Source organism: Marmota flaviventris, chromosome 2 (genome assembly GCF_047511675.1).
Source record: "Marmota flaviventris isolate mMarFla1 chromosome 2, mMarFla1.hap1, whole genome shotgun sequence".
Lineage (NCBI taxonomy): Eukaryota > Metazoa > Chordata > Mammalia > Rodentia > Sciuridae > Marmota > Marmota flaviventris.
This window is the reverse complement of record NC_092499.1, coordinates 176,897,722-176,913,670: the sequence shown is the minus strand read 5'-3', so window position 1 is coordinate 176,913,670 and position 15,949 is coordinate 176,897,722. Positions and strand designations below refer to the sequence as shown.

The following is a 15,949-nucleotide window of genomic DNA, read 5'->3' as shown; positions in this document are numbered from 1 at the left end:
AGTGTAACAACTATTTATAGACATGTTACATTGCATCAGGTCTTATAATCATTCCAGAGAAGATTTAAAGTAGATGGGGAATGTACCCAGGTTATGTGCAATCACTCCACTATTTTATACCAGGGACTTGAGGTCCTCAGATCTGGCATCTGAAAGCCTCCTGTCCTTACTTGACCTTCAGAGCAATTGCACGAGGAGACCATTATTAGCCACATTTTTCAGAGGACAAAACAGAATTTCGGGAGAGGAGTGTGGGTTGAAGCACATGAAACTGCCATTTCTGTAGGTTGAAAATTGGGTAATTCCTCAAGGATACCGAGGGACAGCTTTTTAAAATTTTTTTTAAAAACCACGTTTTTAAGAACACACATATGCGTGTAGAGATACCGGTGAGGCGTGGGCCTCTGGTTGTCCACCACCAAGCCTTGGGCCCTTCTGTGTCCAGGCAGGGTCCACAGTCCAGGGACCTGAGGGAAGGGCCACCTTGAGGCCACCATGGCTCTGTGTCTGGCACAGGCCTCTGCACCATCCCTCCTGGGGACCACAGAGCTAGGCCACAGAGCCCGTGGTGGATCCACACGGCTCAGGTAACTGGAGAGGCCCTTCAGAGGCCATGACCCTGGCCAGCCTCTGGCTACCTGGCCATCTCCACAGAGAGTTGATCTGCAGAAAGCCTTTTTCATTTCTTTGGTCTGACTTTTACCCCATTCTGCAGTGGGGGAAGGTGAGGCAGACTGAGCCCCCCTGAGTCACACGGGGGAGACATGTTCTGTAAGGTCCACCTTCCCTGTGGGCTCTGGAGGGCTGTCTTCTGTGTCCACGCAGAGTCCTCACCCTGCGCCGCTGCACCTACACTAGCTCCTGCCGATGACCTAGGACAGGTGCTGCGCTGGGGTCTCCAGCTGGACAGGGATGGGTCTTAGGGTCTCAATGGACCTATTCGGCCTCAACACCCCTCTAATCAATGATCCTACCCCACATGGAAGTCTTCAAACTATGAAGCGCTGTACAGAGGAGGGCTGGTTAATGGCAGCCCAGGTGGGCTTCTGGAGAAGTCCACAGTAGCCTTCATCTTCCGCAGGCAGGAGAAGGGCAGCTGCGGCCACCAGACGGGCCTGGGCAAGGACCAGGTGAAGGGACCAGGCCATGCCTGACGCACAATGGCTGTCCCTCGGTGTGTGATGCAGGAGGACACTGAGGGCCCTGAGGGGTCCCTCCACCTTCCAGGGGCTAAAATATGCTGGAAGGACATGGCCACCAGATTCAGGGTGACGAGAAACAAACCGCCAAACTAAGGACCCTCAGCGTCCCTGGGACAGACACCAAGGGCTCAACCCCCAGCTCCCTGCCTATCCCTGTGTAACCTGCTGGGCCTCAGTCTCCTCATCTGGAGTATGGGGATCCTCCTGCCTTCCCAAGGCCCCGCATCTTGCATTCATGAGGACCTGCGCTGGTCACCTGGCTGGCCGTGGGGGAGTAGAAGCAGCAAGGGTGACTGAGTGGCGCCCATAATGGTGGACAATGGTGAGAACTAGAGTTTTGTGTTAGTTCACACACAGCACCTGGGGCAGACACAGTGCACACACACACAGCACCATTCACACACTCATTGGCATCCACAGATGTGTGCACACACAGCCACCTCACCCCCTCACACACACAGACACATAGACACAGAAGCCAAAACACATTTCTCAAAATGATAATTGGCGTTCACGGTTGCGATGCATCCTGATATTTTCTGAAATGCAAGCTCATGGACCAAGGCCTATCGGCCAAATCTGGGAGGTTTTGCAAGCCCAGGAGCTGAGGCAGTGGAGTATGTGACACATCCTAAGGGACCCACAAAGCCCCAAATGTTTACTCCCTGGCTCTTAAAAAAAAAAAAGTTTGCTGACCTACTGTACTCTCTCCTCTCCTCTCCTACCCTAGTCTAGACTATTCTGTTCTGTTCTCTCTGTTCTGTTCCATTCCACTTTGCTCAGAAGTACTGGTTGCGACTAAGTTTATCTCCCTGACCCCTCGATGAGCTCAAACCTATTCGGATTAATGTGAACTTCGGTTTTTTCACCAGGCAGAAGATGGATGAATAAACTTTATCCAAGTGACACTTCAGCCAAGTGGTGTGTCCTCTTGGTGCCTCAGATTCCCCAGCTGAGCCTGGGACTGTGGCCAGCCTGCTTCTCTGGGCTATGTGGAGGAGAAACAGGGTCCTGCGGTGACGTTCTCAGTGACCCTGGAGCGCCATGTCTGCTGTCCTTTTCAGTGCCCCGCTCAGGGGAGGAGAGGCCCAATCAATAGTTCTTCATGATGAAAGTGGCAGATAGATCCACTCAAGCCTCCTTGACTAGACTCTGGCCCCATCTGCAACGGGACCTCCACTTCCTCCAGCCACAGGGTCTCTTGGGCTCTTCCTACGTGGCTAGACTCTCCCCTTGTCCTGCAGGAGTCCCCCCACCCCATTGCCACCTCTACCTGACTAAATCATGGTCCCTCCACTGTCAGAGTCACCCCCCTTGCAGCCACTCTGTGACTGCCAGCCAGGGACAGGAGTCATTTCTATTTCCAGGCACAAGCCATGGAGCCTCCCAAGCCCTGGATCCATGGCCCAGCTCAGCTGCTGTGAGCTCCAGGGCAGGCCAGGGCCCCTCTCTGAGCCTCTCTTATGTCTGGGAAGTGGGTGTAACACCAGGCTGTGACCAAGTGTGGATTCACAGTCAAGGAGCTCAGGAGTTGGACAGCTTCCATCCCTGGGAGAGGAGGCGCGCTCCCCAGGGCTCAGCAGCAGGAGGTAGAAGCAGCACCCCCTTCGCTTGGCTTCAGAGGGAGGGGGAGCTGGACGCCCGTGTGGAGTATCTGCTTTCCAGCTCTCAACTGGACCTATTTATAAAGAAACCCTGCCCTCAGGGGACAGGACGACCTGCCCAGCCCTTGCTGTCCAGGTGACCCCCTCCACTCGGCCCTGTAGCGATCTGCGTTTCCCTTCTTCTCGCTGCTGATGTGCACCTGGACCTGGCTGGGTCAGGGTGTCAGCATCCAGGGGACACACCTCGTTCTGTGCGAGTCATGGCCAGGCCTGAAGACCTGTCCCCAGTCCTGCCTTTAGACACCTGCTTGCCCAGGTGTCGGCCCCTGCTCTGTGCACAGCTGACAGTGGGGACCGTCTGACCCTGCACACAGGTTCTGCACTGTGCACAGAAGTGTCACCTGCTGTCCACCTCTCAGGCCTCCAGCGCTCGTGATTTCACGGTACATGAAAAAGAAGCTCAGAGAGAATGAAGGTTTGTGTGATGTCACAAAATGAGCCAGAGACACAGGTGACTCAACCCGTGTGAGACGCCCCTCCGCCCAGCCATGTGCATTCCACTCTGCTGTCAGATGGGAAGTGGCCGAATCCTTGTGAAGCCCCCCTCCCCTTGGGTGCCTTCTAGAACCTTCCCTCTGGGACGGTGCTAAATCTTCCCAACTGCCCAGAGGCAGGTACATCGGCTCCCATTTCACAGATGGAGAGGTGTGTGGCCTCCCCAAGATCATAGGGCGAGGGCGGGAGGGGCTCAGGGGGTGAATCCTCATCTACCTGAACTCCAGAGCTCCTCCCTCTGCCCCTGGCTGCTTCCAGTCTAGAAGGATCTAAAAGTCGCCTGTGAACATGGGGACCTCTCGCCTGCAGGCCTGGGGTGTTGGGGAAAGTTAGTCACAGTCTGGCTTCTCCTCATCACCTAAATTGAGCTCCAGATCTGTGGGGAGGGGATACAAACCAGAGCCCCTCACTTTGCCTGTCGCATGGCCAGGACACCCCGGCACGTTTCAAGAGAAACGTCCCCATCTGGTTCTCATTCATTTATACTTAATTAATCAAAATGTTCTGTAAGAGCCACTTGAGATCCAAGAACCTTTCTCAAGCCTTTTCTTTCATTCTTTTTTTGTCTTAGAAACAGAAAAATTGGGTTTCATCAAGGAACAGTGACGTGGGACCCGAGGAGGCTCGGGTCTGTGTGTGGGAGCCAGGCCCCAAGGGCGAAGGCTCAGACAGGGCGGCTGCGGGTCCTGCAAGCCCTTCCCCCGACCTCTCAAATGAGGTCACCGACTGTGGCACTGCGGGGAGAGTGGGGAAGCGAGGACAGGGCTGTCCCTGCATCCTGGCAGCCTTCGGAGCAGGCCTGGGTGTGTTCACCTTGGCGTCCCCGAGTTCTCCAGCACAGGGCCTGGCACAGAGGCTGCCCTGTCACACTTGCTGAATGAACGAGTGAATGAATGACTATGTACACTCACTGGTTTAGACTCACCCACCATCTTCCTGATGAGTCAAATACTTTAAAAAATTATATTATGATTATTATTAATACTGGAGATTGAACCCAGGGGCGCTTAACCACTCAGCCACATCCCAGGGCTCTTTTACACTTTATTTAGAGTCAGGGTCTCACTGAGTTGCTTAGGGCCTCACAGTTGCTGAGGCTGGCTTTGAACTCGCAATCCTCCTGCCTCAGCCTCCCGAGTTGCTGGGATGACAGGTGTGTGCCACTGCACCCGGCCTTAAAATTATTTTTATTCCCATTTTAAAGATGAGTCTGGGAGGAGAAAGCTTTTTTTTATAAAAACAACAACAACAACATTTTTTTACAATTGAGAAAGTTCTTAGAGATCTCCTACAGGACCTTCAGGTGGGTAAACTGAGGTTCAGAGCAGCAAGGTGACCTCCCCATGGGTATGCAGCTGGGGACACGGGGATTTGAACCCAGGTTTCAGAGTCCATGGCTCTGAGTCACTGTCAAAGGCCATTCAAGAGGGATGCCACAGAAGCTCCCAAGTCTCCCCAGCTTGCCTGAGGCCACCCATCTCTTCACTCCCTGCCTGTCATCTCTGTGTATCCCCTGCTGTGCACCCCACCAGCTCTCCACAGCCCCCTCCTTCCTGCTGCATTCCAGGAGTTCCACAGCATGAGAAGCCCCCCAGGGCAAACTGTCTCCCCCTCTTCCCCAGCTCAGATCCAAGCTGGAGAGACAGAAAACACGCATCCCACCAGGTGCTGGGGAGCCTCGGGTCCCCTGCTTTATAAAACGAGATGACGCCTATGACACAGGATATAGTGGGGATTCCACGAAACAGAGCACGGAACACCCTCGGCACAGTGGCTGGCACTTGCCAGCTGATTCTCAGACAGGCACCCTGGGGCGCCAGGGCTCAGGTGTGACATTTGCTGCTCTGCTCTCCTCCGCTCTCCTCTGCTAATTGACTCTGCTGATTGTCACCCTGCAGGGGCAGCTTCACACCCACCTCCTCAAGATCTGACTGTAGTAGTGAGACATTTGGGATAAGACCCTGAGGTGACCCTGCACGTAGCCCCCCCCCCCCCCCACACACACACATTTAGAATCTGAACCTTGGTCCTTCTTCTTAGTGGCCCTGGGAGGAAGGATGGAAAGACTGAGGCTCTTGGAGGCACTGAATTCCTTCCAGGTCAATCCCAGAATAAGTGAACTTGAACTCAGGTCTCACATCTGGCTCAGCTCACCAGAGGAGGCCCACCCGGGATCACTGCCTTCTGGGAGGTGACCCCATGAGTCAGGGTGTGTGATGAGGCTGGGAGCGGGACATCTGGATTCTCAGACCAGAGCTCTAGATGTCACCTCCGGACTCGACGTGAATGCTTAGGATGGCTTCTCGACCACTGTCTCCTAGCCCCTGATCCCCCAGGCTGGCTCAGAGTTGCTACGGTAGGGGAGGGGCAGGGGTGACAGGGAGCAAGCCCTGCTGGTCTCTCTCCTCCTTGGAGAGCCATCAGGTCCAGCTTGCTCAATGGCTCTCTTACCAGGTGCCTGGTGCCTCACTCTCCCCATCTGTCAGTTGGGTCTGACGTTTTCCTAGAGAAGTGACTAGCCCAGAAACCAGGCATCAGGCAGAGGCCCCAAGGGACATCTCCGATCGCCCCGCAGCGCCTGCCCTGTCGCACCTCATACCTTGCTTCTTCCTTCGGTTCAGGGCGAGCATGTCCACCGCGTGGGCGACGAGCAGCAGCAGGCAGAGTGGCGCCCGCATCTGTGCAGCCTGGTCCAGGCGGGCGCGGGGCTCCCCGGGCGACCCGACGGCCCGGCGGTGGCGCTGGGGCTGCTCGGAGAGCGCGGAGCGCATCCGCTGGGCGCGGAGTCGCTCCCGCCGTCAGGGACCCGCTGTCCGCCCAGGGGCCGCCGCCAGGTCGAGGGAGGGCGTCGGCGCAGCGGGCACTGCCCCCGCGGGGAGGAGCCGGCGCGCGGGGGCGGCGCGATCGCCCGCGGGGCCGGGCGCAGGGGGGTCGCTTGGCGGGTCCCTGAGCCTGGTCTGTCCTGCAACCCATCGCAGCGCCGGGTCCCCGCCCTCCCTCCACCCCATGCCCCCCGCTGTCCTCCGCACGTGGACGCAGCCCCGCGATCAGGAGCCCCCGACACGTGCCATGCGCACAAGCACCCGCAGGTACAGACGCACGGACCCGAGAGTCCCTCGGCCGCATCTTGACCCGCTCTTCGCCTGTGGCCTTCCTTCCTTTCCTCTTTCTGCATCTGCCTCCTGCCCCGAGGGCCACCCCTTCGCGTCTTCTGTTTTGCGTCCTGAGCCCCAACTCGGCCCCTTTCCCCCCAACTCGGTCTTGGTGACTTCACTCTCGCCAGTGTGCGTGTCCCTTTCCGCCTCAGTCTCCCTGCCTTCACCTGGCGGGGCCCCTGGCTCTGCCTGAGTCCCATCCCTCTCCACCTCCCTGCCTGTTGGGTGGCCGTCTGCGCGGCGCCTACTGCCCAGCTCTCTCTTTCTTTCACGAGGGTCCTGAGCCCCTTCTGGCCACTGACCCTGAGTGTTTCCTGCTGCAGCTGCCGGGAGCCTCCGCTTTTTGACTCAAAAGTGTCCAGCACCTCATAAATTCGCTTGTGACAGGTCAGAGGACCTGCACTGTGTTTCCTCCAACCTTATCAACAGGACTGGGGGCAGCTGGTTCCATTTTAACCCTTTCGGTGCCAAATTGCTCCTCCAACCCAACAGCTTCCTCCTGCCTCCAATTGTTCTTCTCACCAAAACAGAGAACAACATGCTAGCTATCATTTCCAAGGCCTGTGTGCTTGGTGTTAGGGGACACACTTTATAGATGGTTATTCTATACACAGATTGTTTCTGTCTTGTTGAACTACTTTTTAGGGGAGGAAAGGGAAACTCAGAGAGGCCAAGTGACTTGCCTAAGACCATACAGCAGGTCAGCTGTCAACCTGGGTGCAGTTCTTGCCTCTCCTAGGCACTCTCAAGGCACAGTCCATCGGAAGAGTGAGAGCCTTGGAGGGCCAGAAGAACTCACTGTCTTGTTGCATAATCTACCTGTGTGGCTTTTTTTTTTTTTTTTTTTAACCAGGGATTGAACTTAGGGGCACTTAACCATTGAGCCACATCCCCAGCCCTATTTTGTACTTATTTAGAGACAGGATCTCACTAAGTTGCTTAGTGCCTTGCAGTTGCATAGGCTGGCTTTGAACTTGCAATTCTCCTGTCGCAGCCTCCCAAGCCACTGGGATTACAGGTGTGCACCACCACACCCAGTTCTTGTGTAGCTTGATCCAAAAGAAAAGGAGAGTGTCTCTTCCAGTTATCCCAATGCAATGAGGGACACTTGAGAATGTCGGGGAGAGGGAAACACAGGGTGTGTGTGATACGGCCCCAGCTGGGCCATCCTTCCTGTGGGGCACCACACACACTGGAGGACAACAGGGGTCATTGGATTCAAGCTGTTCCATTTCACAGATGGAGCCTCAGAGGCTTCAGGCCTGGGGGTGCCTCGGTTAGGTCAGAGCTGGGGTGGGCATCACGGTGTCCCAGTGTGCTGTCTACAATGGCCTGCAAGGCCACATGGTCTGCCATCTCTGACCCCAGTCTCCTTCCCACCTCACGCTTCTCCCCTTTCACGCCAAAGAGCCCCCTCCTTGCAGTATTTCAGGCCTCTCACCTTGAGGCTTCCACAGAATGGTGGCCTAAGTCCCTTCCCCACTTCCCAGGACTCACTCAGGCCCAGTCCTCTAATGCCCCTCCTTCCCTGGTTCTCAGGCCAGGCCTGGTACCTCCTCTGGGCTTCCACCATGCCTTCTGACAGTTCTAGTCACACCAGCTGGGAACTACGGCTGCATCTGTCCCTCCCTCTACACTGTCAACTCTTCCCAGCCAGAGACGAGGTCTCCCCCCGAGCCCCAAGTCATTTCCGATCCAGGGGGGCAGTATCCACAGGAGCCAAGAGGGACAATGAGTCACGCAGAGACCAGGGCTACTCCAAGCCACACAGCTCTGCAGGATGAAGCCCTCTCCCCTTCTCCCAGTTCTCCTCCCCACCCCAGGCCTTCAGCTCCAGCTACCTGGGCCTCCTCTTATTCCCCAGACCCCTGTTACGTGTGCACAGGGGTTTTCTGTTCTCTCATCCTGGGAAACCCTTCCCCAGGTGCCCTCAAGGCTTGGTCTAGGTCAGTGCTGCTTCTTCAGGGACACCTCCTCTCATGGCACCAGGAAAAACAGCACACAGTTTCCCTTAACACCTTCTCTCGCTTTAGTCTCCACTCTGCTGAGTGCTGCTGGCCTACTCGTGTGGGGAACGGGCTTGTGGGTGGTTTCCACGAGACAGGAACCTTCTGTTTGATCCCCGTGTGCCTGATCCATGAGGAATTAATAAATATCGGTGTATTGAATAAAAGAATAGATGAATGGATGAATGAGAACACACGCGTCCCTGATTTATTAGGGGACGTCAGGATCCGTTTCCCTTTTAGTTCAATGGCACAGATGGGATTTTGTGACACCTCTTCCAGTCTTTCCAAAATCTGATTTCTAGGGTTCTAAGGCCTGGGGTTCAAGCCCCTCCCTACGATGCTCAGAGGCGCTGGAATTCTCTGGAGCTACCATGAGCTATTTGGATTTCTCAGCTGCCCTCTGGGAGGGGACCCAGCCCATCAAAACTGAGGAGAGTGGGAAGCTGACCCAGTCTCCTCCCTGCCTCACCCTTCTCCCTTTTCACCCCAAATATTCCCCAATGACAGTCCCCAGGGAGGACACTGGGGCTTGTGATGCAGATGGCATGCCCAGGAAGTGTGCATCCTTGGGATGTCAGTTATGGAGACACTAGACACTAGCAGCAGAGGAAGACAAGCTTGGCACGTGTTTCTAATAAGTCAGGCTTCTGTGGGATAACTGGGACTTGGGTTCCCTCCAGCTTGAGCTCCACCTCTTCAGTACAGGAGCCCCACCTCATCCACAGTGTCACTTTCCACAGTTTCAGTTAACTGCAGTTGACAGCAGTTTGAAAATATTAAATGGAAAATTCCAGAAACAAACAATAGGTTTTAGATTGTGCACTGTTCTGAGCAGTGTGATGACATCTCACACAGCCTGTTCCATCCAGCCCTGGATGCACACCACCCTTTTGTCCAGCATGTCCACTCTGTATATGCTACCAGCCCGTTAATCACATAGTAGCTGACTAGGTTATCAGACTATTATCAACTATTATCATCTCTCAGTGCTTATGTTCAGGTAACCCTTAGTAACGGCCCCAAAGTGCAAGTGTAGTGATGTTGCCAAAAGAGAAGCTGTAAAGTACTTCCTTTAAAAAGAAAAGGTGGAAGTACGGTGAGAAATTTTCAGAGAGATCATATTCACATAACTTTTATTATAGTATGTTGTTATAATCATTCTATTTTTACTAGTTATTGTTAATCTCCTACTGTGCCTAACTTATAAATTCAACTTTACCATGGGTATGTATATATAGGAAAAAAATATTATAAAAAGAGTTCAGCACATCTGCAGTTTTCTATGTGGTTTAAATCTCACTGAGAAGGGGTAGGTCTTGTGGAAGGAATAGAGCTGGTCTACCCACATCCTATTGGCTAGAACTCAGTCACATGACCACGTGAACCCGCAAGGGCAGCTGGGAAATGTAGTCTAGATGTGTGCTGGACTATACCCCAGAGGAAAAGCAAATGAGTCTGGTGAACATCTGGCTCATTGGTCACATTGGGCCTTCATTTCTTGTCCTAGTGATAACAGTTTCTCCTGCCTGTGTCTTCTGTGGCCCCCACAAGTTCTTTTCGCTAAGCAGCCTGAAAAACTGTATCTTCCACCCGGTGAAGACCAAGCTCTTCCCCAGAACGACCTGAGGGTCCTGCCAAAGTGACCTACTGTTCATATTTCCCAGGGAAGAGTGGTTTCCTGGGATGCAGAGTTCTCTCACGTAGAGTTTGTTATAAGCACCACCAAGTCAAGATGCCTAACTCCACCACCACCACAAGACTCCGGCACACAACTGGTTTATGGTTCTGCTCTCTCCTCTCCAGCCCTAACTCCCTAGCAACCACTCATCTGTTCTCCATCTCTGTAATTATGTTGTACACAAGTTTTTGTTTTATAATGGAATCATGCAGTATGTATCCTTTTGAGATTGGCTTTCTTAACTCAGCATAATTTCCTTGAGAGCCATTCCATTTTTTGCATGTATTTGCAGTTAGTTGCTTTTTTGTGCTGAGTCATCTTCCAGGGTATGGATACATTATATCTGTGTAGCCATTCCTCCAATGAAGGGCACTGGGTAATTTCCAATATTTGGCTATTAAGAATAAAGTGGGCTTGTGCTTACTTCAACATTTACTAAAAAAAAAAAAAAAGGATAAAGCTACCTTAAATACTTGTGTATAAATTTCTGTATGTTCTCTTTGATGAAGGGTGTATACATATTTTTTGCACATTTTAAGATTTTTTTTATTGATTTAAAAAAATAAATGACAGCAGAATGCATTACAATTCTCATTACATATATACAGCACAATTTTTCATATTTCTGGTTGTATATAAAGTATTTTGACACCCATTTCTGTCTAAGAATTTTTTTTTGGTATTTTTTTTATAGAAAATGTAGATTTATTTGTTATGTTATTACAAAGACAAAACAATTATCATTAGAAGTGCTTGGAGGATTTTCATTTCAGTTCACTGTTCTGTTACAGAAAACTAACCTAAGAGGGTGGAAATTAAATGATATAACCTAAGAGGCTATACAGGGTAGACTGGTAAAAGAGGGCAGAAGGAGCAGAAGGTAGCTAGAAACACTCTTGTCAGTGGCAGGATCTGTAGCTAGGATATTTCCCAAGAGGCTACTACAGAGGCTTGAATTAATTAATTTGGCCCCCAAATCAGTAAAAGACTCTTGACTCTGTGGAGAATAACAAAGGCTGATCCCTCTGAGATATTTGCCTTTTCTTCCCACACTCCAAGCTCCTGAGCATGTTTACCACAGGCCTGCTACTATACAGATGATTCATACAGCAAAGGCAGGAATTATAGGCTTACTCATAGGGTACCTAACACAAAGTTTTGGGGTAAATGATAAACTACAAGTACCCCCTTGGATGAATTAATTCACCTTTGGTAATAAAGTTCGTGGTTCCTTCTGCTGGTGACAACTTGCTGTCTCAGTATAGTCTGTCTTGAGAAAGAACTGATTTAAATGTTGAGTTTTGGAGAAGGAAAGAGTTTCATCAACCCCACTCCAAAGTGGAAGAGGCACCAGGTTCTCTCCTAGTTATAAGCAGAACTTTTAAGCAGCATAAATCATTTTCAGTGATCAACATTCGCATCCTCAAACTGTCCAGCAACTGTTGGTGTGGTGTCTACCTCCATGCCATCTTCATAATCTCTTATTGAATCTTCTGTGGGGATCCCAGCCATGTTATAATGGCTGCTCACAGACTGAGAAAGCATTCCTTCTAATCTCTCCAGTGTAGCTTGCCCTTCTGCTGTTAAATGGGATAATCCTTCTTCATAGGTATAAAATGTAGGAATATCCCCCTGCCCTTGTTCATGTGCTTCCACATCATATTCTTCTCCATCATAATCATCTGAGTCTTCATCCTCAGGATCTGGATGCAAAGCCTAGCATTCACACATTGCAGTGAACATCACCTCCAATGCTGATTTATCACTAGGCACAAATCTAAATTCAGTAATAGGTTCAACATCATCATCACTGTCTTCCTCCTCTTCATCAGCAAGAGATTCTTTTGATTTTTTTCTCCAAAATTGGCATTCACCATAACATACAAATGCCCTCGAGGATAAGCATTTAGGTCCCTGGACACCGCATGTAAACTAATGGTGGGGTATTCCAGTGAGAATCCTAATCCAGAAACATCTAACTAAGGCGGCTCTCGGTGATGTAAAGAGTGCCAATACCCAGGCCCTTTCCGTTCAGCACAGCCTCTGTATCTGGCTGCTATTGCCGAAGCCCCTCATCCTGCCCCTGCGGCGGGAAACTCTTTAGGAAGCTCATTGTACCCGGGAGCATCGAAACAGGTTCTCAGAAAGCTAAGACACAGCAATACCCCTGGTGTTTTTGTTTATAGTTGGGCCTTAAGAGTTCCCTGCATATCCTAGAGAGAGAAACTTACGATTTGCAAATATTTTCTCCTGGTCTGTAATTTTCCTTTTCATCTTCTTAGTAGAGTCTTTCACAGAGCAAAGGTGTTTAATTTCTATGGGGCAGGGGCCCACTTTTTTTTTTCTTGAATTGGAACCCGGGTTTGGTGTCAAGTCCAAGAACATTTTCCACTCCTCCGTCTCAAAGATGTCCTCTCCTATTGCTTTCTAAAAAGCTACATAAGTTCACATTTAACTCTACTCTCCATTTTAAGTTAACTTTTATGTAAGGTGTGAGGTTTAGGTCCAGGTCCACATTTTTACCTGTGAATGTCCCTTTGCTCCAGTGGGATTCCATATAGAGGTTATCCTACATCCACTGAGTTGCTTTCACTCCTTTGTCAAAAATTAGTTGGGCCCATTTTTGTGGATTTATTTGGGGTTTATCTATTCTTTTCTGTGGATTGTATATCTTCCTGTCTGCCAGTACCACACTTTGTTTATTATTGTGACATATGAAATCTTGAAATTAATTTGGCCAATCCATCTCAATTAATTCTTAATGTCTTTTTCTAACTATCTTTTCTAGTTCCTTTGACTTCACATCTAAATTTTAGAATATCCTCATTTATATCTACAAAAAAAATCTTGCTAGGAGTTTGGTTAGAACTGCATTAAACAAGTATATAAATTTGGAGAAAATTGACATTTTACTATATTCAGCCTTCTAATCCATGAACATGGTAAGTCTATTAATTTTTTTTGGGGGGGGTACCAGGGAGTGAACCCAACCACTGAACAACATCCCCATCCCTTTTTAGATTTTATTTTTGAGACAGGGTCTCAAGTTGTTTAGGGTCTCACTAAATTGCTGAGGCTAGCTTTGAACTTGTAATCCTCCTGCCTCAGCCTCCCAAGACACTGGGATTACAGGCATGCACCACCATGCATGGCTCTCTGCTCAGATCTTTATTATTTTTAACATCAGTGTTTTAACATTTGCAGCATAGAAGTTTTCTACATGTACTATTATATTTATGCCTAAGTATATTCTTTCTTTTTTTAGTAACTGTAAATGCTACTTTGAATTTTGCTGTCCACACATTCACTGCTGGTATACAGAAATACAGTAGAGTTTTGTGGGTTGATCTTGTATCCTGTCAACTTGCTGAATCCACTCATTAGTTTTAGGAGTATTTTCATAGATTTTTTGGGGGTGTTTCTACATAGACAATGATGTCACCTGCAAATAGGGACAATTTTCTTTCTTTCTGATCTTTGTGCCTTTATTCTTTTTTCTGCCTTATGGAACTGACTAGAACTGGCCGAATAAGAGTGATAAGAGCAGATGCCCTCGCCTTGTGACAACGTGTTCAGTCCTCAGCCTCAGCATGCAGTTAGCTGGCAGGTTTCTGTGGATGCTCTTAATCAAGTTGAGGAAGTTCCTATTGCTATTTTTTTCTGAGAGTTTTTTTTTCATGCCTGGATGTTACGTTCTGCCAGACTTTCCCTGTATGTTGACAGAATCGTTTCATTTCTCTCCTTTTGCCCGTGGATGTGGAGCATTACGTTGATTGCTTTTCAAATACCGACTCAGTCTTCTCGTGGTGGAATGAACTTCATGTAGCCATTGGGTTTGATTCTTTTTGTCATTTATTTAATTGTGTCAGTTCATATTGTGCTAGGGACTTTCGGGAATATTTCCACCAATGATATTGGTCTGTATTTCTTTTGTTGTTGTTCTCTCTTTGTCTGATTTTTTTTTTTTTTTTGGTATCAGTGTAATATTTGCCCCATAGCACCAGAAGAACGAACCAGACCAGAACAGACAACTGACCGGTCATTGCAAGGACAGCCACAAGAGCAGACGGGAACCTACATGCTACACCTGAACGGCAAGATGCCTGTTCAAGGAAGAGATGTGAGAAAATCTAAAGTGTCCTAACATAAAAGCCAAAGTGTCCTGTATAGAATAGGAAATTACCTCCCACAACAAGAATTGGGATAACAATTTTTAGTGAGAAAATGCAATGAATGGATGCCAATATTAAGATATCAATTGGATTACACAAAGGAGAATAAAGGGATGGGAATAGGAAAGAAAGTAGAATGAATCAGACGCATCTTCTCTAGGTTTACATGCGAATACACGAGAGTATAACTCCACATCTTGTACGACCACAAGAATGGGAGGTTATTGTAATTGTAAATGCTACTTTAAATGTACATATTAAATATCCCTAGCAAAATATACACCCACTCCATGTATGTATAATAGGTCAAAATACATTCTCCTGTCATGTATAACTAAAAAAGAATGAATTCAAAAGAGATGAAGATGTTGGGATCATCTGAAAAAATATTTTAAAGCATCCATCATAAAAATGCTTTGGCAAGAAATGATGAATTATCTTGAAACAAATGAAAACATATAAGATCTCAGCAAAGAAATTAGTTATGAGAAAGAATCAAATTGAAATCATTGAACTGAAACATGCAATGATTGGGAAAAACCCACCCCACTTGCTAATGGACATGAGCGATGATGGACAGACACCCCGACTCCCTCATCCAGGGGGCAAGAGAGCCCAAGGCACCCAGTGCTGTCTCCCAGGACCAAGGGGACCGACCTCCAGCTGCCCGTGGTATGCCGTCGGGATAACCCACTGCCTCCCCTTCCTGTTCCGCTCTTTCTGTCTCATGCCATGTTTCTTGGGGTCATTTTCCAATTCTTGACTTAGATCTTGGTGTCAGGGTCTGTTTCTCAAAACCTCAAACCAAGGCATCTCATCCCTAAGACAACCTCTCAGTAGTGCAGGCCAGACCTAGAGCAGCACCCAACCCAGAGGGGGGTCCTCCTGCGGCTTTGGTGGTGCGACTCAGCCTGCTCCTCATCTGTAAAACAGAGACACTGAGCTAGGCCGTCCTGCTCCCCGGACTGCATCTTGCTCCTCTCTGAAATCAAACTCTGCACCCCGTCTTCATTCCTCGCTCCCTCTGGCTTTCCCCAAAGGAAGGCAGACGGCCTTGTTCCCGAGGGACGCTCAGACACACAAAGGAGGTGCTTCCTGCCAGCGTCCCCTCCTGCACCCCCCACCCGTGGAATTGCAGCCTCCACGGAGGGTCGGGTTGTCATTGTTTTAATACCAGTGTGAAATAAATTGAAAAATTACCCATAAAATACAGGTTTTCAGCAGCTGGCTCGAAATTTCTTTCCATAAACAAACAAGTTTAAAGAGATGCCTGAAAAAGCCACCCGCTAATTCTTCCCCCAACCTTTTCATGTCCCCGTGTGGAAATGGGGTCTGCTGGGAGCTTTGGCCTCCTGGGCCAGTGCAGGCTGTTGGGGGCCACAAGTCACCCCTCGGCCTTTGAGATGACTTATCTCTCTCAGTCGCATCTGTCTGCTCCACAAAGAACCCCCAATACTCACCCCCGACCCCCATCCCAGCTCCCACACTCTGCACCCACTTGAGAGCCAAACTGTCCTGACTGGAAGCAAGGATTTCCCAGTTATTCAGTGTGACATCGAGCAAGTTACTTAACC

General features: G+C 49.6%; 1 protein-coding gene and 1 pseudogene across 1 annotated transcript in view; both read right to left on the bottom strand.

Moving 5' to 3' along the window:
- The window catches only part of Rspo4 (R-spondin 4), a 32,457-nt gene extending 26,418 nt beyond the window's left edge, over positions 1 to 6,039 (bottom strand). The window contains exon 1 of the mRNA XM_027945108.2: positions 5,961 to 6,039. Coding sequence (XP_027800909.2) covers positions 5,961 to 6,039 — 79 coding nt within the window. The remainder of the gene's footprint in view (positions 1 to 5,960) is intronic.
- A 5,518-nt stretch (positions 6,040 to 11,557) lies between these two features.
- LOC114100603 (methylosome subunit pICln-like) lies at positions 11,558 to 12,316 on the bottom strand (annotated as a pseudogene).
- Between the last annotated feature and the right edge of the window lie 3,633 nt (positions 12,317 to 15,949).